At 16.5% G+C, this 26,069-nt stretch overlaps 5 protein-coding genes across 5 annotated transcripts, besides 52 other annotated features; 3 read left to right on the forward strand and 2 right to left on the reverse strand. All coding sequences in view use genetic code 6, as the record gives it.

Moving 5' to 3' along the window:
- Window positions 1–96: 96 nt before the first annotated feature.
- Window positions 97–170: a microsatellite.
- Window positions 171–2,480: 2,310 nt separating this feature from the next.
- Window positions 2,481–2,545: a microsatellite.
- A 93-nt stretch (window positions 2,546–2,638) lies between these two features.
- IMG5_150020 (translation initiation factor fusion with methylthioribose kinase, putative) lies at window positions 2,639–5,025 on the reverse strand (the record flags this gene model as incomplete). Its single annotated transcript, XM_004030899.1, has 2 exons — window positions 2,639–4,508; window positions 4,692–5,025. 2 exons carry the CDS (start codon window positions 5,023–5,025, stop codon window positions 2,719–2,721), a joined length of 2,124 nt encoding a protein of 707 aa, XP_004030947.1. The 3' UTR covers window positions 2,639–2,718.
- A 118-nt stretch (window positions 5,026–5,143) lies between these two features.
- Window positions 5,144–5,187: a microsatellite.
- Window positions 5,168–5,205: a microsatellite.
- Window positions 5,206–5,820: 615 nt separating this feature from the next.
- Window positions 5,821–5,854: a microsatellite.
- A 2,096-nt stretch (window positions 5,855–7,950) lies between these two features.
- Window positions 7,951–8,007: a microsatellite.
- Window positions 7,963–8,026: a microsatellite.
- Window positions 8,020–8,057: a microsatellite.
- A 380-nt stretch (window positions 8,058–8,437) lies between these two features.
- Window positions 8,438–8,473: a microsatellite.
- A 645-nt stretch (window positions 8,474–9,118) lies between these two features.
- Window positions 9,119–9,164: a microsatellite.
- Window positions 9,150–9,193: a microsatellite.
- Window positions 9,184–9,241: a microsatellite.
- A 565-nt stretch (window positions 9,242–9,806) lies between these two features.
- IMG5_150030 (sodium:neurotransmitter symporter family protein, putative) lies at window positions 9,807–12,674 on the reverse strand (the record flags this gene model as incomplete). The annotated part of the gene is made up of 9 exons (XM_004030900.1): window positions 9,807–10,396; window positions 10,484–10,562; window positions 10,767–10,989; window positions 11,105–11,109; window positions 11,839–11,893; window positions 11,997–12,018; window positions 12,170–12,242; window positions 12,340–12,384; window positions 12,645–12,674. The coding sequence occupies 9 exons, from the start codon at window positions 12,672–12,674 to the stop codon at window positions 9,807–9,809; spliced, it is 1,122 nt and encodes a 373-aa protein (XP_004030948.1).
- Window positions 11,345–11,404: a microsatellite.
- Window positions 11,347–11,413: a microsatellite.
- Window positions 11,347–11,444: a microsatellite.
- Window positions 11,937–11,977: a microsatellite.
- A 373-nt stretch (window positions 12,675–13,047) lies between the features above and the next one.
- Window positions 13,048–13,106: a microsatellite.
- Window positions 13,107–13,146: 40 nt separating this feature from the next.
- Window positions 13,147–13,181: a microsatellite.
- Window positions 13,182–13,227: 46 nt separating this feature from the next.
- On the forward strand, window positions 13,228–13,881 carry IMG5_150040 (oxidoreductase, putative; the record flags this gene model as incomplete). The annotated part of the gene is made up of 1 exon (XM_004030901.1): window positions 13,228–13,881. The coding sequence occupies one exon, from the start codon at window positions 13,228–13,230 to the stop codon at window positions 13,813–13,815; it is 588 nt and encodes a 195-aa protein (XP_004030949.1). The 3' UTR covers window positions 13,816–13,881.
- Window positions 13,882–14,293: 412 nt separating this feature from the next.
- Window positions 14,294–14,349: a microsatellite.
- A 383-nt stretch (window positions 14,350–14,732) lies between these two features.
- Window positions 14,733–15,861, forward strand: IMG5_150050 (protein kinase, putative; the record flags this gene model as incomplete). The annotated part of the gene is made up of 5 exons (XM_004030902.1): window positions 14,733–14,808; window positions 14,932–15,016; window positions 15,057–15,497; window positions 15,548–15,784; window positions 15,822–15,861. The coding sequence occupies 5 exons, from the start codon at window positions 14,733–14,735 to the stop codon at window positions 15,859–15,861; spliced, it is 879 nt and encodes a 292-aa protein (XP_004030950.1).
- Window positions 14,811–14,873: a microsatellite.
- Window positions 14,871–14,925: a microsatellite.
- Window positions 14,872–14,911: a microsatellite.
- Window positions 14,874–14,925: a microsatellite.
- Window positions 15,212–15,261: a microsatellite.
- Window positions 15,789–15,828: a microsatellite.
- Window positions 15,862–17,328: 1,467 nt separating the features above from the next.
- Window positions 17,329–17,415: a microsatellite.
- Window positions 17,330–17,415: a microsatellite.
- Window positions 17,341–17,415: a microsatellite.
- Window positions 17,416–17,762: 347 nt separating this feature from the next.
- Window positions 17,763–17,797: a microsatellite.
- A 1,334-nt stretch (window positions 17,798–19,131) lies between these two features.
- Window positions 19,132–19,276: a microsatellite.
- Window positions 19,277–19,406: 130 nt separating this feature from the next.
- Window positions 19,407–19,474: a microsatellite.
- Window positions 19,410–19,498: a microsatellite.
- Window positions 19,453–19,512: a microsatellite.
- An 800-nt stretch (window positions 19,513–20,312) lies between these two features.
- Window positions 20,313–20,345: a microsatellite.
- Window positions 20,346–20,919: 574 nt separating this feature from the next.
- Window positions 20,920–21,077: a microsatellite.
- Window positions 20,945–21,011: a microsatellite.
- Window positions 20,945–21,046: a microsatellite.
- Window positions 20,982–21,075: a microsatellite.
- Window positions 20,992–21,068: a microsatellite.
- A 203-nt stretch (window positions 21,078–21,280) lies between the features above and the next one.
- IMG5_150060 (hypothetical protein) lies at window positions 21,281–22,413 on the forward strand (the record flags this gene model as incomplete). Its single annotated transcript, XM_004030903.1, has 5 exons — window positions 21,281–21,300; window positions 21,344–21,466; window positions 21,552–21,675; window positions 21,735–21,867; window positions 22,397–22,413. 5 exons carry the CDS (start codon window positions 21,281–21,283, stop codon window positions 22,411–22,413), a joined length of 417 nt encoding a protein of 138 aa, XP_004030951.1.
- Window positions 22,114–22,187: a microsatellite.
- Window positions 22,126–22,215: a microsatellite.
- Window positions 22,146–22,212: a microsatellite.
- Window positions 22,157–22,216: a microsatellite.
- A 1,306-nt stretch (window positions 22,414–23,719) lies between the features above and the next one.
- Window positions 23,720–23,762: a microsatellite.
- Window positions 23,763–23,991: 229 nt separating this feature from the next.
- Window positions 23,992–24,041: a microsatellite.
- Window positions 24,042–24,333: 292 nt separating this feature from the next.
- Window positions 24,334–24,417: a microsatellite.
- Window positions 24,335–24,387: a microsatellite.
- Window positions 24,352–24,406: a microsatellite.
- A 788-nt stretch (window positions 24,418–25,205) lies between the features above and the next one.
- Window positions 25,206–25,249: a microsatellite.
- Window positions 25,250–25,556: 307 nt separating this feature from the next.
- Window positions 25,557–25,613: a microsatellite.
- Window positions 25,558–25,620: a microsatellite.
- Window positions 25,609–25,653: a microsatellite.
- Window positions 25,654–26,069: the final 416 nt, after the last annotated feature.

Genomic DNA, 26,069 nt, shown 5'->3' on the forward strand with positions numbered 1-26,069 from the left:
CCCACCCACCCACCCACCCAACCCCACCCCAACCCCAACCCCTCATCCCCAAACCCAAATACCCATTCCAAATATATTTAATTTATTTAAATATATATATATATATAAATTATAACTTCCCTTTCCAAATATATTTATAAAATATAAATTTCCATTTCAAACATATTTATGTATTTATTTTTCCAAAAATATTTTATATCTAAAACAATTCTTTCCAAATATATTTATAACCATTAAATACCCAATATATAATTATTTATATATTTATGCATTTAATATGTTAAAATATATTTATAACTTATAACTATCTTTCTTATTATATTTTTAAACATATAAATACCCCTTTAACAAATATATTTATGAACCTATATCTACACTCCTATATATATTTAAAACAAAAAATATTATTATCCTATAAATACAAATTAAATTAAATATATATATATATATATATAATATTTTTATTATAAAATTAATTTTATTTAATTTATAAAATATTATTAAATAAGAATTCATATTATATATTTATATATCAATAAAATAAATTTCTATTATAATAACATTTAAATAAATATAATTAAAAAAATATCTATAAAATACGAAATTTTTTATTTATTTAAATAACATATATTAAAAACAATGAGATAAATATTATGTGTTAAAATAATATTTTTTATTTATTTATTACATATATTCATATAATTTATATAATATGTTTTAAAGCTTTATATATAAAATGGATTATAAATTAGTTCGAACATTTATTTAATAAAATATAAATATAATCTTAAATACTAAGAAATTATATATATAAATATAAATTTCTTTTATAAATACCCAATCTTGACATATCAAAAATTTAAGATGTAATAATAAAGTGAAAAAAAATTATATATATAAATTTTTAAAGGCACTGTAATTAATGCAAATTCAAATATATAACATAGGTTTCAGTTTAAGACTAATCAAAAATACTTGGTTTAGCTTTTTATTCTAAAAATATTTAATAATATGTCTATGAATATAAAAATTTACATTATAAAATGGTGATATTTAAAGTAAAATCGATATGAATATATTATTAAATATACTGCCTGTAATTTTGATAGAATTTACTCTACATCCTTAAAATACCTTAGGACATAAATTTACATTCTATGTTTTATAAGATTTTTCTATTTTACACTTTTCTGCATTTAAATATAATTTGAATCTTTTATTTATGAAGATTGATTTTATTGATTAAAACATGCGAAAAATTATATTCTAACATAAAAGAAAAAGAGAAAAAGTATTTTATTTTAATAAAATATTTTACATTGACCAGATTTCAAACTTGAAAAATTTCCACTTTTAACTTTACTTCGTTAAATGCAAGAATTTCAAAAGGTTTGCTATTTTTATTCATGGAAATTTACCTGAAAAATAACTACGTTTATAGAAAAAGATTATTTAGTATGCTATTTACCACTATCTCATGCAATGTAGAAAGATACGAATATCCTTTTGTGATCGATAAATAGAATTTTAAATAGCCTTTTTTGGAAGATGTATATAAAAATTAAAATTTAATCTATATACTAGACCTATATATTTGATTTTATTCCAATTTAGAAAAAAATAAATAGGGTTAGTCAGAAAAAATAGTTGGCATTTATATTCTAAAATTTCAAATTTTAAAAACTAAAACATTATAAGACTATGTATTATTGATAGTTGTGCTTAATATAATAAGAAATTTATTTAAATTGTTTTTCACTGCTTCTATTTCTTTAAGTAAAAGTATAATAGAATTTATCAAAGTAGAGAAGAAAGACACATAGGCTTGCTATAGTTATTTAAGCTTTATGATTTCTAGAAATGAATTGCATCCATAGATAAGAGATGAATAAGATCTTTATCATCAGTAAGTACTTATGGATTATTATAAAGATGAGGAAAAAATGAAAGCAGTAATTGATGATGAAAGGTGAATAATTTAAATTCAAGAGATTTATGTTTATTTGTGAAGAATGGAACTTATATGAGTTGATAAAAAAAAAAAATTTCAAATTGAGCAAAGGAGAATATTTTGACCTGAAAAAATAGAAAATATTTATTAAAGATTTTATATTATTTACAAAAGTTTTCTTTTATAAATATTTTTAGGTAGGAATTTTAGCCTCTAATCATGATTAAATTAAAAAAGTCACAAAAGAATTTAATATTTAAACAGTGAATTTGAATGAATTATATTGAAATAAAGAAATATTTATTTTTTATAAAAAAATAAATGCTCAAATTAGGAAAATAGGAATGACTATAAACTTTTGAATAGGCAACAAAGATTTAACTTGAACTAGTCTTTATGCTTGTACTTGGATTTTAATCAGGAGCAGGAAAATTTTATGAGATTAAGCTAGAATTTATTTTTAGGAATGATATTTAATAATTATATAAAAAGTAAATGATTATAATTTTGCATTTTTTTATTTTCATAATTATTAATTTTTTTAAAGAAACAATTAATATTTATTAATTTTTTTGAAGAAACAATTAAATATTTTAATTTCTTTATTTTTTTTTTAAATTAATTTAAATAAATTAAATATTAAATACTTATATATAATAACAAAAAAATAAATTGTTATAATTAATATTTTTTACTATAAAAAATTTAATGAGATATGAAGAATATACGATAATCATAAATATATTAAATTTTTTATTAAAGGAATATCATTAAGCATAATATTTTTTTGCCAAATCTATTATTTCTTAAATACAATTAAATTATCTTCTATTAACCATAATATATCTCGCAAACAACAATGTACTGTTTTCACATTAAGCCCTAACTTTATCATCTTTAATATTTTCAAAATCTTAAACATGAGCAACTCCAATAATTCTCCTAATAATCTTAGCTGCACCAAATCCTACCATATCATAAAAAAGCTCTTTCAAATATTTTTATTGAGCTTTTTCTTTCAAACTTTTATTTTTTCCAATTAACAAATTCATAAAATCACATCCATCTTTCACATTATCATCCGAATTCCACAATTCGAGGAATTTATTTTCGAAGCTTTCACAAAAAACCCTCACTTACTACAAAATCCATTCCCCAAAGTCTACATGAAATTTGCTATCCCCATATTATTTCAAAGAGAAATAATTAATGAATAAATTAGCTATAAAAGCCCCTAAATCAAATCCTATCGGCCCATAAAATGAGAACTCAGGATCTATAATTTTCGTCTATTAATCACTTACCATAACACTTCCTGTATGTAAATCTCCATGTATAAGTGCCTATTTTACACTAATAAATTTATTTCTCAATTCAGTAATCGCAAGTATTAATTCCTCATCTTTATTTTTAAATTAATCTACAATTTCATCCAAAAAAGGACGCGTCCATCTATTATATTAAGCCTCCACATAAGGATCCGAAAATATAACTTATTCTGTAAGATTGCACATAGCATTATTTCCATTCCAAAAAGACATCAATTCTCTAAATCTTTTATTACTCAAATGTAATCCACTACTAAAAAAACATGTCCTTGCAACAAAGTCGGCTAAATGTAATGCCATATTATCGTATTTCTTAAATTCTAACAACCCTTATCTCAGAATAACAAATGGCGGTGCTAAATATTCCATACAAATCACACTTTTATCCTTATCATAGCTATAAAACTCTGGTGTATACTCTTTACAATACTTCTATTCAAATTAAAGTGCCTTTGATTCATAAAAACTTCTACTTAAACTAAACGGCCAACTAGGCCCTATGCATTTTACATAAGGAAGTGCTTATTTAACAATTACAGATTTCCCTTATTTTTCATCACAAACTGCAAATACAAGGTTCATATTTCCATCTCCGAGATTAAGTATTTTCAATTTCTCTTTATCCTTAAAAAATCCTAAATCTTTCACTAAATAATCAAATAAATTTTCTTTTTAAAGCATTTCCCATACTCCTAATTCTCTATCGAATTCATATTCACCGTTTTCGTGAAAAATAGAAGTAATTAATTCTCCTGGAGTTACATCAAAAGATGGATTCCAAACTTTAATTCCATCTGGAGCTATTTGAAAATCACCTATGTGTGTAAGCTCTCTACTAGGACGCTCCTCTATTTATATTTATTTATGATTTAATGTTTTTTTGCAAATTGATTAGGAAGGTAAAGCTACATAAAAAGGCACATTATGATATTTTGAAAGCACAGCTAATTAATAGGTACCTATTTTATTAGCCGTATCTCCATTTAGAGCTACTCTATCAGCACCTGTAATTACTAAATCAACTTTTTATTAAAACATTAAGGCTCCGACCATATTATCAGTTATTAAAATTGATGGTATATTGTCCAAAACCGTTTCAGTGGCTGTAAGTCTGGCACCTTAGTTGTATGGACGAGTTTCGGTTATGTAAAGGGTGTCTAACATACCGTTTTTATGCATTTCTCTTACTATTCCTAGAGCAGTACCTTACCCAGGTGTTGCTAATTTTCCTGTATTGCATATGGTTAATACATTCAATTTTTTATTATCTTTTTTATGTTTTTGAATATATTTGGTGATTGAAATATAAGCATGTTTCGCCATTTATTAACATGCATTTATATATAAAATATTGAATTAATCAATTAAATTATATATTTTTTCTTTAAAAATATTTATATCATCATCTTTACTTTCATTTAAAAATTCTAAAATTTATTGAGTGTCATTATATAGATTTACGGCTGTAGTTCTAGAAGTTCTTATATATATTATTTATTCTTTTATGAGATTTTTTAATTCGTGAATATTTTTTATTTTAGATTATTATATGGAGTTTCTTAAACCTTAAGTGGCTACTACTGATATTAAAGGAGCGCCACGAACGTTCATGTCTTTAATAGAATTCCATGTATCTTCAATTGTCACTATTTTAATTTCTTCGATTTTTGTAGGGAGTTTTAATTAATCTAATACATAAAAATATTCAGGAGAGTCTCTTCTAAATGCTTCAAAATTATTTTTCATTTTTTTTTTAAAAAAAATATATCAATATTATATTATTTTTTAAATTTATATAAAATCTAATTTATTAAGAATAGTTTTTATATTATTTAATTAAATATGTTTAAATAATTTTAGACTTTTATTAATAAAAGTATAATATAATTATTTATAAAAAATAATATATAAAAAAATATATTTATATCCTTAATATATTAATCATCAATTATTTTAAATTATTTTAACTTTATTTTATTATCATTTCTTTAAATCTTATATTTATAATTTTAAAGCTATTGAAGGAAGATTCTAATTATTATTTGCTATTTATTATACATATTATTTATTTATATACTTTTTAGCAGGCATAAAAATATTTGCATTATTATAATCTTACCTATTTTTATTTTTTGATATATTTACTTTAAATTATTGAATGAAAAATCTTTATTAGGTTTAATTTATTATTTTAAATTTATATTTTCTATAAAAATTTAATTATAATTAAATTTTATACATTCGTTTTCTTAAAATAAATAATCAATCTTAATTTTTAATTCATTCAATATAAATATTTATTCTTTTATTATTTATTAAAATTTGTTTTCTTACTAATTTTCCTATTTTTAATCAATATTTTCCTATATATTTTATATATTACTAGATTAAAGTCTATTAAAATTTATTATTTTTATAAGATTTTCAATCTATTATAATAAAATAATTTTATTTTTATATATTTCTTCATTTTTCTCATTTAAAGCAATTATTTATTACTTTAGAATTTAATTTTCTTTTTCTAATTAGTTTATACTTTCATTTATATTATTATAATTTTTATTATTTTATAATTAGTTTTAAATATCATTTTTTAAATTTATGTTTTCTTATAAAATAACACTATATTTTTATTTATATTCAGATATGTTTTCATTATACTATTTAAGGTTTTATCTATTATATTTATTATTAAATATATAATAAATTTAAATAATTTAAAAACTCATTTTAAAGAATTAAAATGTTAATTTGTTCTTTAAATTAATCATTTTAACTTTGGATTTCCATAAAAAGTAAATCGTCTTATTCAATATTATTTAACTAATATTTGTATTAATTTATTTCATTTTATAATAATTTGATTTAGTTAATATAGTATTGTGTATTTTTTTAATTTTCATCAATTTCATTACTTGTAATATTTTATAAATTTGATTAATTTAAAAAATCTTATTATTAATTAAATAAATTATCATTTATACTGTTATTATTATTAAAATTTTGTTAAATTTTATCAACTTAATTTAAATGTATTATTTCTTATTTTTAATCTTAATTTTAACTAATTGTCTTTTCCTAATTACTATTTTCTAATTATATCGTTAAATCATTATTTTATTTGATTTAATCAATTAAAAACTAATGTTCTTCATATTATCTCAAATTTATTTTATTATAATTTTATTAAAATTATTATAAATCTAATTTATCATTATAAGTATTATTAAAATTATTTAATTTTTGTAATTAATTACATAATTTTTTCATAAAATTAGTATTTTCCTATTATTTATATTATTTATGTTCGTTTTCGTTTGATTTATGACGACCATTTTGATTTAATTATTAAGATTTATTTACTTGTTGCGTTTCTACTTCACCAAAGCTTGCTATTTTGCTTTAATTTTTTGTTAAATCAATATAATTATTTTTATTTTATGAGTCTATTTTTTACTTTTTTTAAATAATAAAAAATTATAAACCTTAGCAATAAAAAGTTGTCGTTTTTTGCTAATTTTATATATCTATAGGATATTATTCGGAATAAATATTTTGATTAATAATACTCATATTAAAAATTATTTTATTTATAAATTATTAAAATTAATAAAATTTTATTCGATTATTTAAATTCTTTTTTTTTAATTTATTAGTAAAAGTAAATTATTAAATATATAGTTATTTTTACATAATTAATTATATTTTTAATTTAAAAATATGTAAAAAATTATCTTATTTTTCTTATTATTTATTAGTATACAAGCAGATTCATATACAAAAGAAGTATTAAATTGCATTTTAAAATCTAAATGTTAATAAGTATATATTAATTGTGGAAAAGATAGTATATGTTAAAAATTAATGAATCAATAAAGTTATTGTAGAAAATAAATTAATTGTAATCAAGATTTAGGTTTATTGTGGGATCCAACGTGTTATAAAGAATTCAAATAACTATAAAATTAAGATTTAGAATACGAATAAGAAGAAATAAATGAAAATTATACGAAACTTTTTGAATGTACGGAATAATAATGTGGAGCGTTTTCTAATATAATATAATTTATTAACTATTTATTTTTTATAATTGTTGCTTTAATAATGTGATGTTTTAAAAAATGGAATAAGTAATTTTTATTTTAAAAAATAATAAAAAAACTTTATAATTAGTTATATTGTTTAAATTATTATAACATTTAATTTGAAATATCGAATTCTTTTTTATAAAAATAGCAGATGTGTGAAAAATATATTTTATAATAATAATAATATATTTATTTTTAAATTAAATATTTTTTTATTTTACAAAATTTATATATAGAAATTGCGTTAATAGTTTGGTAAAAATAAATTAATATTTTAATTAAATTAAATTAAATTTAATTATGAATAAAAAAAAATTAATTTAATTTTCATTTTTTTTATTTCAATGATTAAATATTATATTTTTTGTATATTTTTTTTTTAAAATATGTAAATATATTTTATTTATTTTTAATAATTATTCTATATAACTAAAATAAATAAATATGAATTAAATGTAAAGAATAAAAATAAAATAAATAATAATAAAAGAAATTTAAAAAAATTAAAAGATATCATATTAAAAAAAAAAAAATCAAATTTTATAAAGTAAGTTTAAATAAAAATTTTACAATAGTTATTAAAATAAAAAAAAGAATATATAAATATATATAAAATAATTAATATTTATAAATATATATATATATATATATATATATATTTTAATTTATTTTTATATATTTATTTATTTTATTTATAAATCTATTAATATTTCAATGAAATTCATTCCATTTTTTTTTTAATTTATTACACTATATATATATGATTTGATTATATTGTATATCTGCTTATTTTAATTTGAATTTTTTTAAGAAATTTTTTTTTATATATATATCTCATATTTTTTTATATAATTATTTGCAATAAAATATATATTCATTATTATTATATAGCATATTTTTACACTATAATCATATAATTCAATAAATCTTAACTTTATCTTTTACTGCTACTCTTTGTATAGCAATAAATAAAATTTGTATTTAAATTTTTATATTTTTTTTATTTATACACTATTTAATATTATTTAAACTTCATTTATATATTTTTAAAATAAAAATATACAAACAAAATAAAAGAATTTTAAATTTATAAAATATTTTAAATTCAATAATTAATTAGTTTTATAGAAAAAACTAAATATGATTTTCTTTTTTTAAATATAATTTTTTATATAAGTTAATTAATGAATTTACTGAATATATATTCATATATAATATTGTTATTTTATTTGATAATTATACTAATATTTAAACTTTAGCTTTTAAATATCAATATTAATATTATATGTTTCACAAAAATAGTATTTTAATTATAATTTTAAATTTAAAAATTATAAATCTTAGTTAAAATATAATAAAATTGACATTAATTATTTTATAAAACTAAACATATGTATAAAAAACAATAAACATATATTTGTATTTTAAAAATATAAACTTAATATTAAAGTTTATATCATTTTAATATTTTTTATATTATATTGAAATGATAAAAAAAAATATTTGAATTTAATAATCTTAAGAATATAAATTAATTATTTTTAAAATTAATATGCTTTTATCTTTATATAATATATTTAATTTTTTTTTTTTATTTATTATTTTAATTTTTCAATATAAACAAAAAATAAAATTGATATGCCAAATAAATTATTTATTAATAGAAATAAATATTTAAACTAAAAATAATATTAAAAAATAATAATTAAGATATAAATTTAATATATTTATAAGAATTATTTATATAAAAAATTAAATATATATAATTATTTTTATTATATATATATATTGTTTTTAAAGTTATTATATTTGTATTTTTAATTATTTAAAATAAATTTTCTATTTAATTATGTTATATAATTTTTAAATTTAATAAATTAATAATTTATAATATTTTACATATATTTATTTTAAATAGCATTTGTATTTATATGAAAATATTATTATTAAATAATTAAAATCATATTCAAAGTAATTTCTATAGCTCAATATTTTCATCTAAACATCCAAAACCATCAAAAAACCTTAAATTTTTTTCAATTTCTTAAAACTTCCAATAAAAAACCCCTACCAAAAAATACGGTGAAAATGTCAAAATCCATCCCAATAAATTCAACTTCCATCCATAATTAAAGCTATCTAAAACCTGTAAATAAATCGCCAAAATAAAAAGTACAAAAACACATCCACAAATCAAATATTAAATACACCATTTAAAACCTAAAGGCATTTTTTATCCACAAAAATATTCAATTTAATCATATAAAACTTCCTTTTATACATACCAACTAAAATAATAACATTCAATAAAAACAGCAAAAAATAAATTAATACTTTAAGAAAAAGTATCAATATAATTAATATAATAAAATCCTCCTTAACAACAATATAGGTAACCGAAAAGTCCTATAAAAACATTAATAATTCCTCTAATAATCCTCATATTTATTTTTATACGAAATAAAAAAATCTCTTATTTTCCGTCAAAAAACTCATCCTCAATAAAGCCTGCTAAACAATCCACACTTGCAAATTAAGTATCGATTCCTAATAAAACCATGATTATAAAAAAAATATTGAAAGTATATTAGAAAAGGACATTAAAGTAAAAACAGAAGGAAAAACGACAAAAACCAAATCAGGCCCTGCCAAAGGAATTTCCTCTATTGGAATTCCTGAAATTTTGGACATATATCCCATATATGTAAAAATGGTAAAAGCGCTCAAAAATCCACACAAAACAGTCAATAAAGGAACTAAAAAAGATGTATTTTTAAGTTCATCCTTCCTATTTCTGTACGAACCAAAATATATTAAAACAGCGCACCCTAAACCTATCTACCAAATAGCTTAGTTAGCTGCATCTATCCATATTTAGAGAGTAAAAAGCTTCGAAAAATCGGGTTTTAGTAAATATTTCAAGCCAATAAATGCGCCATCTAGCATTAAGCCGCGAACTAAAAATAAAAAGAGAAAAATAAAAGGACCTATGGCAGTAAAAATAGCTATTTTTCCTGAAATTTTTATCCCTTTTTAAATACAAAGAAATCTTTGTATTTTTAAAATAAAAATTAATATATATTTTAATTACACTATAAATTATGAAAAAAAATAACTTATCAATAAAGGGTAAACAATATTTCCGCTTTCTCCAACTTCAGAGGATATTTATAATACTTCATTATAAAAATATTCCTTAAAATATATATTTTAAAATAAAATAAAAAGATACTTTGTTCCATGGTTATTTTAAATTTTTATTTATTTTCCAGGGCAAAGGGTAAATAAAGCTTTGGAGTAAAAAATAAAAGAATATGCTAATAAAGTATTATAAAATGTACAAAAATAAAAAGTTAATATTATCGGAAAAATTCCTAATCCTTTATATTTTTTATCTACTAAAGAAAAACAGTCAGGAGGTCCTTTTTAAAAAAGTTATCCTAAGGCAGTTTCGAAGTAAAAACCAGGTATTCCGATTATAAAAATAAAAATAAGGTAAGGTATTAAGAATACACCCCCTCCATTTTAGAATATTAAATATGGAAAACGCCATATGCTGCCATATCCTGCGGAAAATCCTAAAATAGAAACAACATATTCTAATTTATTATTAAATTATTCTCTTTATTAATTATATACCATTTATAATATTTTAATTAATTAAATAAAAAAAATATATATAACTAAAAGATATTTTTTTATATGAAAAATTTTAAAGTAAATTAAAAAATTATTACTTTACCTTTTTAATAATTAATTTTTCAATATAAATGTTTCTTTTTTAAATTTTTGTCAAATATTTAAAAAAAAACTACACACTATCTTACTTAATTTCGAACTTATTCTAAAAAAATTAATTTTTTTTTATTTTAGATATCGTTTTAGTAAACATTAAGCACTGTTAGAGAACTTGTAGAATGCCAGAAAACATTATTATTTATATATTTATTTTTTATTAAATTTACTTTGAATATATTATTTATAAAAAATTACATAAATAATTTATTAAAATATATTTAAAATAAATTATAAAAAATATAAAAAATTCTTTATTTATGAATTAGTTTAAAATAAATTTTAATTTTATTTTTTTCATATAATTTATTATGCCTCTATTCAGAAATTTATATTCACTATTTTAATATTATAAAAATTAATTTTTTAAATTATCTTTATAAATAATTATTAATTGATTTAATATACTTTTTTTTAATTTTAACTATTTTTTTTCAAGATTTATATATAGTATGTAATTAAAAATATTAATATGAAAATCTGTAATTTTTATTTATTTATAAATCTAAAATTAATCATATTTTTATAAAAATAACACAAATAAAATAAAAACCAATATTTAATTAATATTTTAAATTTTAAAATAGTAAATATATTACAAAATAATTAGAGTCTATTGGAAATTTAATTTATATAGTATAAAATTAAAAAAAAAATATTTAAAATTAATAGATACTTATTAACTAAAAGCTATGGGTAAAATATTAAGCATATAAAAATCATTAAATTGTCTATATAAAATTTAAAAATTAATTAAAAAAAAAAAAATCCTAAAATAAAATAAAATAATAATATAAATAAAAAAATAATTAAATTATAAATGAATTCTTTTACTTTCCAAGAATTAGTCTAACATCTTTATAATTTCGAAAAAACAAAAACATTAAATATCGAAATAAATACTTTTTAAAGTAAATTATGGGCTTTTTTCGGTTAAAGATGGCCTAAATTCAAATATAAATCTAAAAATCTAAAATAGTAATACATGCACAAACTTTTATAAATACCTTAAATAATTAATTCCTTAGAAGAAATATATAAAAACGAAAATTCTACTCCAGAACAAGCAATGGAAATTTCCTTTTAAATTTTCAAAATAATAAAGAAATATAAAATCGAAAAATTAAAATAATAAAACAAACTGGAAAAAATAAACAAAAAAAAACAATTAAATAACAATACCGTTTTAGGACATTAAAGAAACTAAGAAATGAAAGATATCCTTTTGTAATTATAAAAATATGAAAATTTAGAATCTTCTTTAAAAGTCTAAATCGAAAATCAAATTGAAGATATCAAAAAACTTGAAGAAAATAAAATAACAGAAGAATAAAAAATATTAAAAAAATGTTATATGTGTAAAAAACAATATGAAGAAATCCACTTTTATTATTTTGCATTATGCAAAACTTGTGGAGATTTTAATTATAGTAAAAGAACAGAAAAAAAAATCAATTTAAATTCAAAAATAGCTATAGTTACTGGAGCTCGAGTTAAAATAGGATTTTGCATTTCCCTTGTTTTGTTAAGAAACGGATGCGAAGTTCACGCAACTTCCCGTTTTATAAAAGATGCCTTGGAAAGGTATAAAAAAGAACCTGATTTTGATTAATTTAAAGGAAGGCTTTTTTTATATTCTTTAGATTTTCGAAATATACAATCTGTTTTATAGTTTTGTTAATTTATAAATTAAAGTTTGCCAAAAGTTGATATCTTAATAAATAATGCAGCTTAATCAGTTAAGAGAGAAAACGCTTATTATTAATAATTAATAGAGATTGAATCAAAGGAATTAGCGAGTTTTTAGGAAGATGAAAAGTAGATTTTTTCATAAAATATTCAATTTTAAGATTAAATTAGGTCTTAATAAAATATATTAGTAGTTTAATATAATTAATAATAATAATAATAATAATAATAATAATAATAATAATAATAATAATATGTGTAGTTTGAATAAAATTAAGATACTAGTAATTCAGTGAATATATAAAATATTAACAATATTTAAGATATTAATAATTCCAACAGTATTTAAATAAAAAACTTTACAAATTCAGCTTTAATGACATTATATCCTCTACTTTCTTAATAAGAAACTATTACTAATTAACAACATATATACCCTCCCAATATCGTAAATTAATATAAACTTTAAGTTGATTTGTCTAATTAAAATTCATGGTAATATAAACTCGAAGATGTCCCATTATTAGAATTTATGGAAACTCAAGTAATAAACTCATGGGCTCCTTTTATCCTTATATAATAGTTAAAAGACTCTATGATAAAAACATCTGAGAAAAAATTCATTGTAAACGTCTCATCTCCAGAAGGTTAATTTAACAGAATGTATAAATCTAAAATACATCCACATACTAATATGTCAAAAGCGGCTTTGAATATGCTCACAAAAACATCAGGAGTTGATTTGGCTAAAAATTATAATATTTTTATGACTGCAGTTGATGCAGGATGGGCTTCTAATGATATGTTGCCAGTTAATTTTTTACATTAGAGTTATTATAATACAATTCCTATAGACGAATGGGATGGGGCTTTTAGAGTTTTGGATCCTGTTTTTGAAGGGATTTAGAGTGAAAAACCGTATTTTGGGGTTTTTCTTTAAAATTATAAGATTGCTGAATGGTGATATTTTATAATTTGGTTATTTGGAAATTTTATACAAATATTAATTTTTTTTATTAATTACTATTAAATTTATAAAAATAAAGAAGAAAATTTGTTGAAATAAATACATTTTTATAAAGATTTTGAAGATAAATTCAATTATATATTATTTATAAATTTTATTTATTTTTACATAAACATAAACATCAAAATAATTTTTTTATTTAATTTAAAAGAAAATTAAAATAATTTAAAAATAAATATTTTTAAATATATAAGTAGAATTGAAAAAAACAAATTTTAAAAATATAATATAATTTTGATAAAATATAAACAAATATAATCTATATAAAATATTAATTATTTCTTTGATTTAATTAAAAAATAAATTTTAGTAAATAAATATTTTATTTTTGCTAAGGATGGTCTGATAAATATTGAAATTAAAATAATAACAACAAAAATTAAAAAAAAATTTAAAAAATAAATATTAAATAAATATAAAGAAAAAAAATAAGTAAATATTTAAAAAAAAAAAACTAAATAATAGAAAAAATTAAAGGAAAAAAGAAAAGAAAAGAATTTTTTTTTATATATATATATACATTTCTAAATTCAAACATAATCTTTATAATTATTTAATTAAATAACTATGCAATAATCTGGTATCCTTTAAAGCTTTTAATATTTTCTTAAAGATTTTTAAACAAGCAATACTGCATTTAAAATTTATGAAAATAATAAATAATAATCAGAATATATATATAAAAAACTTTAAAGCACATAATGTAAAAAAAATATGAATAAATAAATATTAGTGATTTTATAAAAAGCAAAATAATTCATTAATAAAAATCATATATAAAAATATATAGTTTACATATTTTTTTATTAAAAAAAAAGATCTTAAAAAAATGCACTGTTCATTTATTACATACAATGTAAAATTGCAATAATTAATTTCAATATGATAAAAAATTAATCCCAAGAAGATATTTGACCTTTCCCAACGAAGGTATTTTTTTATTATTAAATAAATTTTTTAAACATTAACAAAGTTTTTTTAATATTAAAATAAATATATATATATATAATATATATAATATATATATATATATTAGATAATTTATATTTAAAGGGCTTTAAAATGATTTTAATGATAATATAGAATCAGATCTAATAATGAAAGTAAATGATACATTAATAAATTCATAAAAATAAACGTAAGAACATAAAATAATTTTTTTAAAAAATAAAATAAAGTGAATATGTTATACATGATCTTTTAGGAAAAGGAACTTTTGGGTAAGTAGTAAGATGTAGTATATTAGGTTAAAATGATGTTGTTGCAATAAAAGTCATAAAAAATAAACCTGCATATTTTTAATAGGCTAAATCTGAAATTTTATTGCTAAGGCTATTAAATAAATAAGAAAATGAAATATTGAAATAAATATAAAATGTAAATGAATCTTACAAAATAGTTAAATTAATAGATTTTTTTATTTTTAAATATCATTTCTGTTTAGTTTTTGAAATTTTGGACCTTTCTTTATATGACAATATTAAAAACAATAAATTTTAAGGGTTTTCATTTGAGTAAATTTCTTAATGGGGGCGATAAATTCTACAAGGAATGATTATTACAGAATCTAAATAAATCATACATTGTGATTTAAAACCTGAAAATATAATGATAAAAAAGTACTTTTTTTAAAAAAAAATATATATATATATTATAAAATAATTTTAAGAAATAATGAATTAAAAATTATTGATTTTGGATCTGCGTGTTAAGAAGAAAATAGAATTTATACATATATTTAGAGTAGATTTTATAGAGCTCCAGAAATCCTTTTGGGAATCAAATATACGATTTCTATTGATATGTGGTCTTTGGGTTGTATTTTGGCTGAATTGTTTTTGGGTTTACCGATTTTTCCTGGCAATTGTGAATATGATTAAATTAAAAGAATTGTGGATGTTCTTGGGTTTATATATATTTTAATTTTTTTAATATATATTTAGATATTTTAAAAAAAAGAATTCCTCCTAATAATATAATTGAATAAGCCAGATTTAGAAATAAATATTTTGAATCCGAATAGAATACGTTTAAATTAAAAAATAAAGAATAATTTATGAAAAGTGAAAATGTACATATAAAAGAAGGAAAAAAATACTTCCAAATAAATTCGCTTTCAGATTTAAAATTTTACATTAATAGTTCTTTATAAAGAAGAAATGAAGGTATTTCAATATAAACAAAATTATAATATTTTTTTAAAAATAGATGATTAATATAATTAAAAATAATTCAGTTTATTTTTAAATTTGATAAGTTAGCTTTTAGAATTCGATCCATAAAAAAGAATTAAAGCTTCCTAAGCGATATAACATCCTTTTATAAATTAACAGTTTAATTTTACTGAATAGATTACAGAAAAAAAAAAACATAAGAAAATAAATAATTGAAAGAAGATTTTTAAAGTAAATAAAAATAAATATTCAATATTTAATTTTTAAACAAAAAAGAATTTAAAATAGGAAGTTAAAATTCTACATATATTAAAGAATTAAGTTAAAAATAATAATAATCAATTTAGAGTCAAAAAAATTAATTAAATTAATAATTTGATAATTAATATTTATTCTTATAATAAAATAAAAAAAATTAATATTTTTAAGAAATATCTAATAATAATACAAATAACAGTAATAATAATAATAATAATTAAAAAAAATACAATTCTTTCTAAGAATATACACTCTAATAAAAAACAAAAGAATATAAAGCTAATTAATATATTGAGTTTAATAATAATTTTTTACAATAAAATTAAATAGAAGAAAATAAATAAAAAAATTTAAACAAAAAAAATAATATGCAAAAAGATGATAATTAAAATTAAGAACAAAGAAGATCAAATAGTGAAACCAAAATTGAATGTAAAAAAAAATATTAAAAAAGTTTTAATTATATTTTAATAAAATAAATAAATTAAAAGAAAATATATAATGTATGAATGAAGATTATAAAAATAATTAATAGTAAATAAAATAATAATAAAATAATCCTAAAATAAATTATAAAAAGTAAAAAAGTAAATAAGGAGGAGGAAGTATATAAAAAAAAAATGAATACAATTAAAATAAATAAAATAATTTAAATTAAGAAAAAAAAACTATTAATAAAGAAGATAAATAATCAAATAAAAATAAAAATAATGAAAAGTAATGAAAAACAGATAGTTTTATTTTACGAAAATTCGAAAAAATTTTCTCTTTTTTTCAAATTAAATACAATTTTTTTTTTTTTATATATTATTTTAATCTTAATATAAATTAAATTCTAATTATAAAAATAAGAAATTTCTATATATTAAAATGCAAAGAATAAATAGCATTTTAAAAACTAATATAGATAAATAAAAAATTATTTTTATAAATTAGATTTATGTTTTTTTCATGTTTTTATTTAATTAATTTTTCCACATAAAAACAGCATTTTGTAAACATCAATTTTTTTTTTTTATTATATATAATAATTTATATTTATATATATATATATATATATATATTTATATTTATATATTTATATATTTATATATTTATATATATAATCTACTCTAGTTATAAAATATTTTATTTTTTTCATTATGGATTTTCTAATATTAAATTTATAAACATTTTATAATCTAATTTGTAAGATAATAATAAAGCCCTTAATTCGCTAAGATTAACAATGTCAATGTCTTCTTTCAATAAATTTAGCAAACACATATTTTCTTACAGGCAATCAAACATTAATTTTTTTTTCTTTAAATTTAAAATTTAATCGAATTTATTAGTGACACTTCTTAATACAGCTAAAAATTCAGTTTTTTCATATCTTTTTATTAATGTATACTAAAAAACTTAAAAAAATGCATTAATAATTATAATTTTATAAAAATAAAATAAAAATACATAATTTAATAATAAATATAATTTAATATAAATATTTAAAATATAATAAAAAGTAACAATAGTAATTAAATAAGATGAAATAAAAATATAAATAATTACATTAACTATAAAATTTGAACTTTCAATAATGCTAACATTTTTTTCAATAAATATCTTATTAAATTAATGAAACTAATCCCAGTTTATTTTAAAGTAATCTTCATGTGGATTAATTTTTAGAGCTAAAAGTACTCTTGTAGTAATTTCTCCTTTATTTTTTAATAAAAACTAAGTAAATTAGTTTTTAAAAACTTTAAACAGTACAAATTTTTCTATTAAATTTTTATATATAAAATAAATATATTTTTATTTTTGTTACCATTATTTTATCTTAATTTATATAATTTTATATTAATTGCATTACTTTCTTCCTTTAATGTATTTGGTTTTTTATTTTAATTTTAGTATTTTATAACATCACTAGATTAATTAGCCAACTAAATAAATTCTTTGAAAATTTAATTGTTCGATAACTTTATATTGTTGGAATTAGTTAGAAAATTAGACAAAGTTTCTTTAATATAGTTATTATTTTAATTTACAATAGAATTATATTCTTCTAAATTATTATTATTTTATTAATTACTTTATAATATACTTAAAGATTCATGTTTTAGGTTATTTTTTCTTATAATGCTCTATCGCTTATTCTCCCAGACGCTATAATTCTTCTAAGTTTCCTAAGATTTTTCCTTAAAAAGGCTCTCCTAAGGCTATATAATAAAACTATTATTGAGTTAATTTTAAGACCCACTTTTTGACTAAAAAATTGAATTATTTCTTAATTTTCTTTGCATTAAATTTTATTCATATTTTGATTAGGGTTAAGGCTAATATTAATATTTGTAATTTTTATAATCTTTTGTTTAAATATATTAATAATCTTTTTTTTTTCAACCACTTCTTAAGAATTTTCAAACTTAAATTTTTATTTTCCATATAATTATTCTTCCTTTTTTAATTATTCGACTTGCTTTTAGATTTTCTCTTATTATACTTTAGATCGGTTTATTATTTTTCTTTTTTCTGGCTTTATATAACGAGGCATAACAATTTCCATTTAATCGGAGGTTATATAATTATATTAACCTACTTAATTCATAAAATAATTTACACTGTTTTCTAATTCAGTTATATATTATTTATTGTTTCTGTAAATAGGAACCCTCAATTAATATTTTTAATTTTCATTTAAATCATCAAAAAATTCACCTATTTCTACTGCTTCAAGCATTTTTTATTTATTAGAAAATAAAAATATTTTTAGTTTTATTTTTATGAATGTTTTTATTTTTACAATATAATAAAGTAATTTTTTTTTTAATAAATATTTTTATATATAGACTAATGAAATATATTTTTTATAATTTAATTTAATTTCTTTTATTTTGTTTTTAAAGTTTTTTATATATTGACTAATGAAATATATTTTTATAATTTAATTATTTTTTTTGTTTTTAAGTTTTATTATATATATATATTTTTTAAATATGAAATTTAAGTAAAAAAGTAAATCCTGATAAAAAAATACAATAATTATCTTAAAAATTACAGAATATGCATAATGAAACAAAAATTTTAATTTTTATTTATTAAAAAGTAAAAATATTATTATTATTTTAATTATATATTTTTCTTATTTTAAATAATTAAATATATTATTATTTTATTATTAAAATATATATATTTTTATTATTCTATAAAAATATATTATCCCAAAATTCAATGTATTATTTTATATTTTTTAGTTTAAAAAAATAAACATTCATAAATTATTTATAAAATACAAAAAAAAAAGTTTTCTATTAAAATTAGCTTGCATATATAAAATTTTGTAATTAAATGATAAAATACAATATTTTATGTTTCAAATTAAGAGTAATATTAATTAGATTTATTAAATATTTAAGAAATAAACTATTTTAAAATAAATTTCTATTTAAATCAATAAATTTAAAAAATAAACCATATAATAATACAATACAATATAATATAAAATTAAATTAAATAATAAAATTATTTAACCCCAAAGAACAAGTTTTTCGAACATTAATTATATAAATAAGTATTTAATTTAACCAAATATTTTTTAAAATAAGATTAAAATAATAATAAACTAAAAACAAAAGAATTATAATTTAAATAAGACTTTTTGCAATAATTTATATAAAAAATAATAAAGATATAATTAATTTTATTAGTTTTAAGCCAATTTTATTGTATTAAAGAACAATATAAAAAACTTATATTTTAAATTATTAATGTTAATTTAATTATTATTTAAAAGCTTCATAATAATATTTAATTCATAATTTACACTAATTTATGATATATTAAATTTTAAATTGTAAATATAAACAACAATGAATTATTATAATAATATTTTTAAAAAAAATTATAATATGTAGATTATTAAGTAATAAATTAAAAATTTATATAAAAAATATTTTTAAAATGGCATAAATAAAATTAAAAAATATATTAATGTTTTATTTTATGATTTTAGTAGTTTTTATATTAATTTATAATTTATATAATATATAAAAAAAAACCTTTCAATTGTTTTGAAAAAACATCTAGTAAGAAATATTATTTTATAATAATCGAATATATATATTTTTTTTTAATTAGATATAATAAGAAAAAATAAAGATTTTAATATATATAAAAAAATTATCTTAAAGAAGATATATAAAATTTTAAATTGTCTATATTTTTATTTATAGAAATATAAAATTATTTATATATTAATATTTAATATACAAAAAAAGCAAAATAAAAATTAATATAATATAATATAATATAATTAAATAAAATAAATTTATTTTTATATAATATATTTTATAAAGTTTTTTTATTTTTTTGGATTATTTTATTTTAAAACTTATTAAAAAAAGAAATATAAAAATGTTTAATTATCTTTAATCTGTTTTAGATTAAGTATTAAAAAAATAAAAATTATAAAATAAGAAAAAAATTATTTTTCAACAAAAAAAAAAATTATATATAATATTATTATTAAATTTATATTTACTATAATTTACTTAAAAAGAAATAAAATAAAAAATATATTTAAATAAACCCGCCTCTATTAAAATAAATATGTATGAAGATACAAATATATATATAAAAATAAATTTATGTATATAATATATATATTTAATAATATATATAAAATCAATATATATTAATATTTTTATATAAATATATCAATATATATTTTTATATTATTATATATTTATATAAATAATTCAATATATATTTATACATATATATTATTTTAAATTTTTTTATCTTAAAATGGGAATTCCTTAATTATTAAAATTTTTAAAATCAATAATAGTGCAAAAACATATTAAAGAATACAAAGGACAAACAATAGCTATAGATACATATACATGGTTTTATATTTTTTAAAAAAAAGTTTATATTTTTAAAGGCTTCATCCTGCAATATATACATGTGCTATTGATTTAGCAATGGATAAGCCCACAAAAAAGTAAATAATTCTATATATCTCTACATTAAATTAAAAAAAATAGACATATAGAATTTTGTATTAAAAGAATTGAAGATATTTTAAGTTTTGGAATTAAGAAAATTGTTCTAGTTTTTGATGGACATAAACTTCCTTCTAAAGAACAAACTGAATAAATAAGAAAAACGTATTTTATAGAAAAAAATATCTATTATAAAATAATATAAATACAAATTTATAATATATATATTATATTATTATTGAATTTTTAGGAATAGAGAAGAAGCTAGATAAGAAGCTTTAAAACTTATGGAAGAAGGTAAAAAAGAATAAGCTTTTAAAAAATTCGCAAGTTCAGTTGATGTTACAGCTTAAATGGCATATGATTTAATAAAAGTAAATATAAATAAACAATATATTAAAATATATTTTATAAAAAAATATATAAATAAAAGGTATTTGAAGGTCGATAAGATGTAGAATGCATTGTAAGCCCATTTGAGGCAGATGCTTAATTAGCATATTTAAGTAAAACAAATTATGTAGATTTAGTAGTAAGTGAAGATTCAGATTTATTAGCATTTGGCTGTAAAAAAGTATTGTTTAAAGTAAATTATATAGTTATTTATTTTTAATATAAATAAAAGTAAAACTTTTATTTAGTTATTTAAAGGAGATTAAAAATACACAGGAGATTAAATAGATTTAAATGATTTATAAAATTGTAGAGAAATAAATCTTTCAAATTGGAATTAAAATATGTTTTTATCAGCTTGTATATTATCAGGATGTGATTATTTAGAATCAATAAAAAAAGTAACTTATATATAAAATAAATATAAAAAGATATAAAATATAAAATAGTATAATAATATTAATATATAACTATATAAATATATAATATATAATATATATATATATATATATATATATATATTTATTTAAGATGGGTATATGTACATCATTTAAATATATTGGTGAATATAAATAATATAAGAAATGTATTCTCGGATTAAAATATAAAGGTTTTGAATTTAATTAAGATTATGAAGAAAAATTTGAATATTCATTTTTAACTTTTCGTTTTTAAAAAGTTTATTGTCCATTATAAAAAAAGATAGTAAATTTGAATGAAATCGATATTTAAAAATTAAGAAGTATATATCCTTAAGACAATATATATTATAATGTTTAAGATGATGATTATTTTGAATAAAATATTTTACCTTTATCTTTAATTTAAAAAATCATCAAAGAAGATTTCTCATGGGATTTTCTAAGCAAGTATTTATAATTTATATATTTTTTAATTATATTATAATATTTGTTTTTAGCATTGATGATGAAACTGCCTTAAAAATTGCTTAATGTGATATTGATCCGGATACTTTATAACCTTATATTACATCATAAAATTCTAATTTAGCAAAATATGAGGTAACATCTAAATAAAATTAGATGAAATAATAAAATAATAAATGTGTTTCTTTATAAAATCCTAAATAATGTAATATTTAAAAAATGTAGAAATTATATTATATATATATATATATGTTTTTAGAAAAAATGTAATAACAATCTTTAAAAAATTTCATAAAAATGTAAACTTCTTCTTAAAAAAGTAATTAAACAAATAATTCGTTTTTACTAGAATCAAGTGTAGTTTCTGAACCATTAGAAAACAATAATTTTTAATAAGAATAAAAAATGTTATTTAATATGATGGTAAGTAATAAGTTAAAAATGCCTTTCAAATAGCCTAAATTAATATAAAATGAATAATCAAAAGTATTTATATTTTTATTTTTAAATATTTATATATGAAAAATTAATAGAAAAACGAATTTAAAAGGAAATATATTGAAATGAGTGAAGATGATGAGAATTTAAATAATTCTAATACTTCTTAAGAAAACAATTCAAAATATTAAAGTACAAACACATTAATAAATAAAATAAATACTGCTTATAATAATTAACAAATGAATAATAAAAGAATAGCCATATATGAAGAATAAATAAATATAAATAAATCTAATATAATTAATATAGATAGAGTATAAATTGATACCAAAAAAATAATTAATAATTAATTAGAATTATAATAAAATAATTTCTAATAAATAATATAAGAAAAGAATATTATTAAAGAATAAAATATAATTTAAGAAAATTAAAATGAATTAATAGAAATTTCAGATGAAGAAGATATAAATTATGAATAAAATTAAAAAATTTAAAACAAAATTAATAACTAAATTATATAAATTGAAAAGAATAATGAAAATTTATAAGCTGAAAATTAAAATAAAAATTAAATAATATAAGATAATAATTTATCAACTAAAAATTAATATAGTAATATATTGAATAATTCAAATAATTTTATTAATATGGAATACAATATGTTTGATTTTAATCAATTATTAAATGAATATAATTTATTGTAAAAAGTAAAAATTTTATTTGAAAAGAAAATATTTAAAGACGATAAAATTATTTTTTCGTAAAAATTATTATAAAAATACCCTTAATATAATTTTGTAGAAAAATACAAAGAATATTTTCAGAATGTAATAAATTTGTGAATATTTAATTATATAAATATTATTTTTAGTAAATCTATTAATTATATAATTATGTTTTTATTTTTATTTTTATAATATTAAATATTAAATTTTTACAGTTAAATTAAAAAACTTTGAATTATATTTTAATTATTTAATATTTAATAATTGATTTTTAATATTTTATTTAATATTATTAATTTAAAAAGACTAATAAAATATATATAGAAAATAAATAAAAATTATATAACTTTATATTTATATATATATTTATATTTAAAAGTTTATCAATATTTATAATTTTTTATTATGTATTAGCAATTATAAATTATTTAAATATTTTATTACTTAATACTTTTTATTATTATTTTTTTCAAAAAAATTTATTATTTATAAATTTGTTCTACGCATTAAACAATTTACTACATTTTATCTTTTTTTTTATTTAAATATATTTTAATTTTTTTATTACTTATTATATTTATTTAAAAAATAAAAATCTAATATTATAAAAATAATATATAATAAATATAAAAATAAATTTATAAAAAAATTATAAAGAAAATAAAAAACGATTAATAATTTCTAATTTAACGAAAAAATATTGCTTATTTTTTCATCTTCTTTAATTTAAATCTCTATATCACTAGACTGTGAAAATAAGTTTTATAATAATTATCTTTTATCATAATGCTTTCGTTTTTTTGGATAAATATTATCAAACGAATATTTTTTTTTTTTATAATATTTTAAAAAAGTGTTTTTTCTTGAATCTTTTATATTATTTATTGATTTTCTTAATTTTATTTTATTGTTTATAAAAAGTTGGCTTTTTTAATTATATATAAATTTATATTTCTTAGTACTCACCTTTCTCTTTAGTCGATAAAAATAAAAAAAAAGAAATTTCTCCAAAAAAATAATTATTACTTAATCTTTTTGTTACATTTATATCACCCTAATTCTTCACATACCTTCCTAAATGAAATAAATAAACTAATTATCAGAATGAAAATTCTCATAGATAAAAATAACTTAATTTGATAAAATAAGTACCTGTTTCAAGCAAAAACGGGTTTATTTAATGACAATATTTTATATTTCATACTTTTTATTATTTATTGCATTTTGAAATATTATGGTTAGTACATAATTCCATAAAAAAATTCCGATTTGATTATTTTTGTTAAATATTGATTTATTTAATGATTTAAATTATTGATATATGATATTTTTGTATGTCTATAAATTTTAAATCATTAATAAAATTATTTCTTTATATAGAGGTATTTTTATTTATAAAAATTAGTATATGATTTATAAATTTTTTTATTTATTAAAAAAAAAAAAAAATAGATTTAAATAAAATAATTATAATAAAATATTAATATATAATAAAAAAAAAATCGTAAATATATTTAATATTTAAAAAATATATATATAAATATATTAACAAAAAAAAATATAAATGGAAAGATTAATTTTTGAATTCGAAAAAACTTGTTAAAACAATTTATCATTTGAAGCATTTAAACATAAAATCGAAAATCAAATAAAATAATTTGAAAGGCAAAAGCTTACTTTGGACAGTTTATTAGGTTTTGAAAATATAAAAAAGATCTAAGAAAACCAAAAAAGAGAAGAACTGAAAATAAAAAGAGAAAAAGAAGGCCGAAAAAAAAATTAGACGAAGAAAAACGTAAAAGGAAGGAAGAAAAATAAAAGAAAAAAATATAAGAAGAAGAATAAAAAAAACAATAACAAGAAAATAAAACTGAAGAATAAAAAACAGAAGAAAATCAAAACAATATAGACTAAAAAGACCAAAAAAAACAAGAAAAACACCTCAAAAAAATAGAAGAAAAATAAACTGAAAATACAGAAGTTGATACTCGTTTATTAGATGTATAAGTATAAAACCCCAAAGAATCAGAAGACAAACCAAATAATACGCCTATAAACCCTGGAAACGAAAAAAAAAAGAAGAAGATAAAAAAATAGGAGACCCAATAATAAAAAATGATTAATATCAAATTTTCAAAAAATTCAATGCATTAGCAGAAGAAAATCTCATAGAAGTTCCTGATACGTTCCTGCCTGATTTTTAGATGAAAATAGCCAGATAAAAGGCTATGATTAACGTTTTATAGATAAATAATGAGTATATAGACGAAATAAAGTAGGAAATAACTGAAGTTAGGTAAAATTTTAACAATTTTAAGC

This window comes from Ichthyophthirius multifiliis, assembly GCF_000220395.1.
Source record: "Ichthyophthirius multifiliis unplaced genomic scaffold scaff_1120509251152, whole genome shotgun sequence".
Classification (NCBI taxonomy): Eukaryota; Ciliophora; class Oligohymenophorea; order Hymenostomatida; genus Ichthyophthirius; species Ichthyophthirius multifiliis.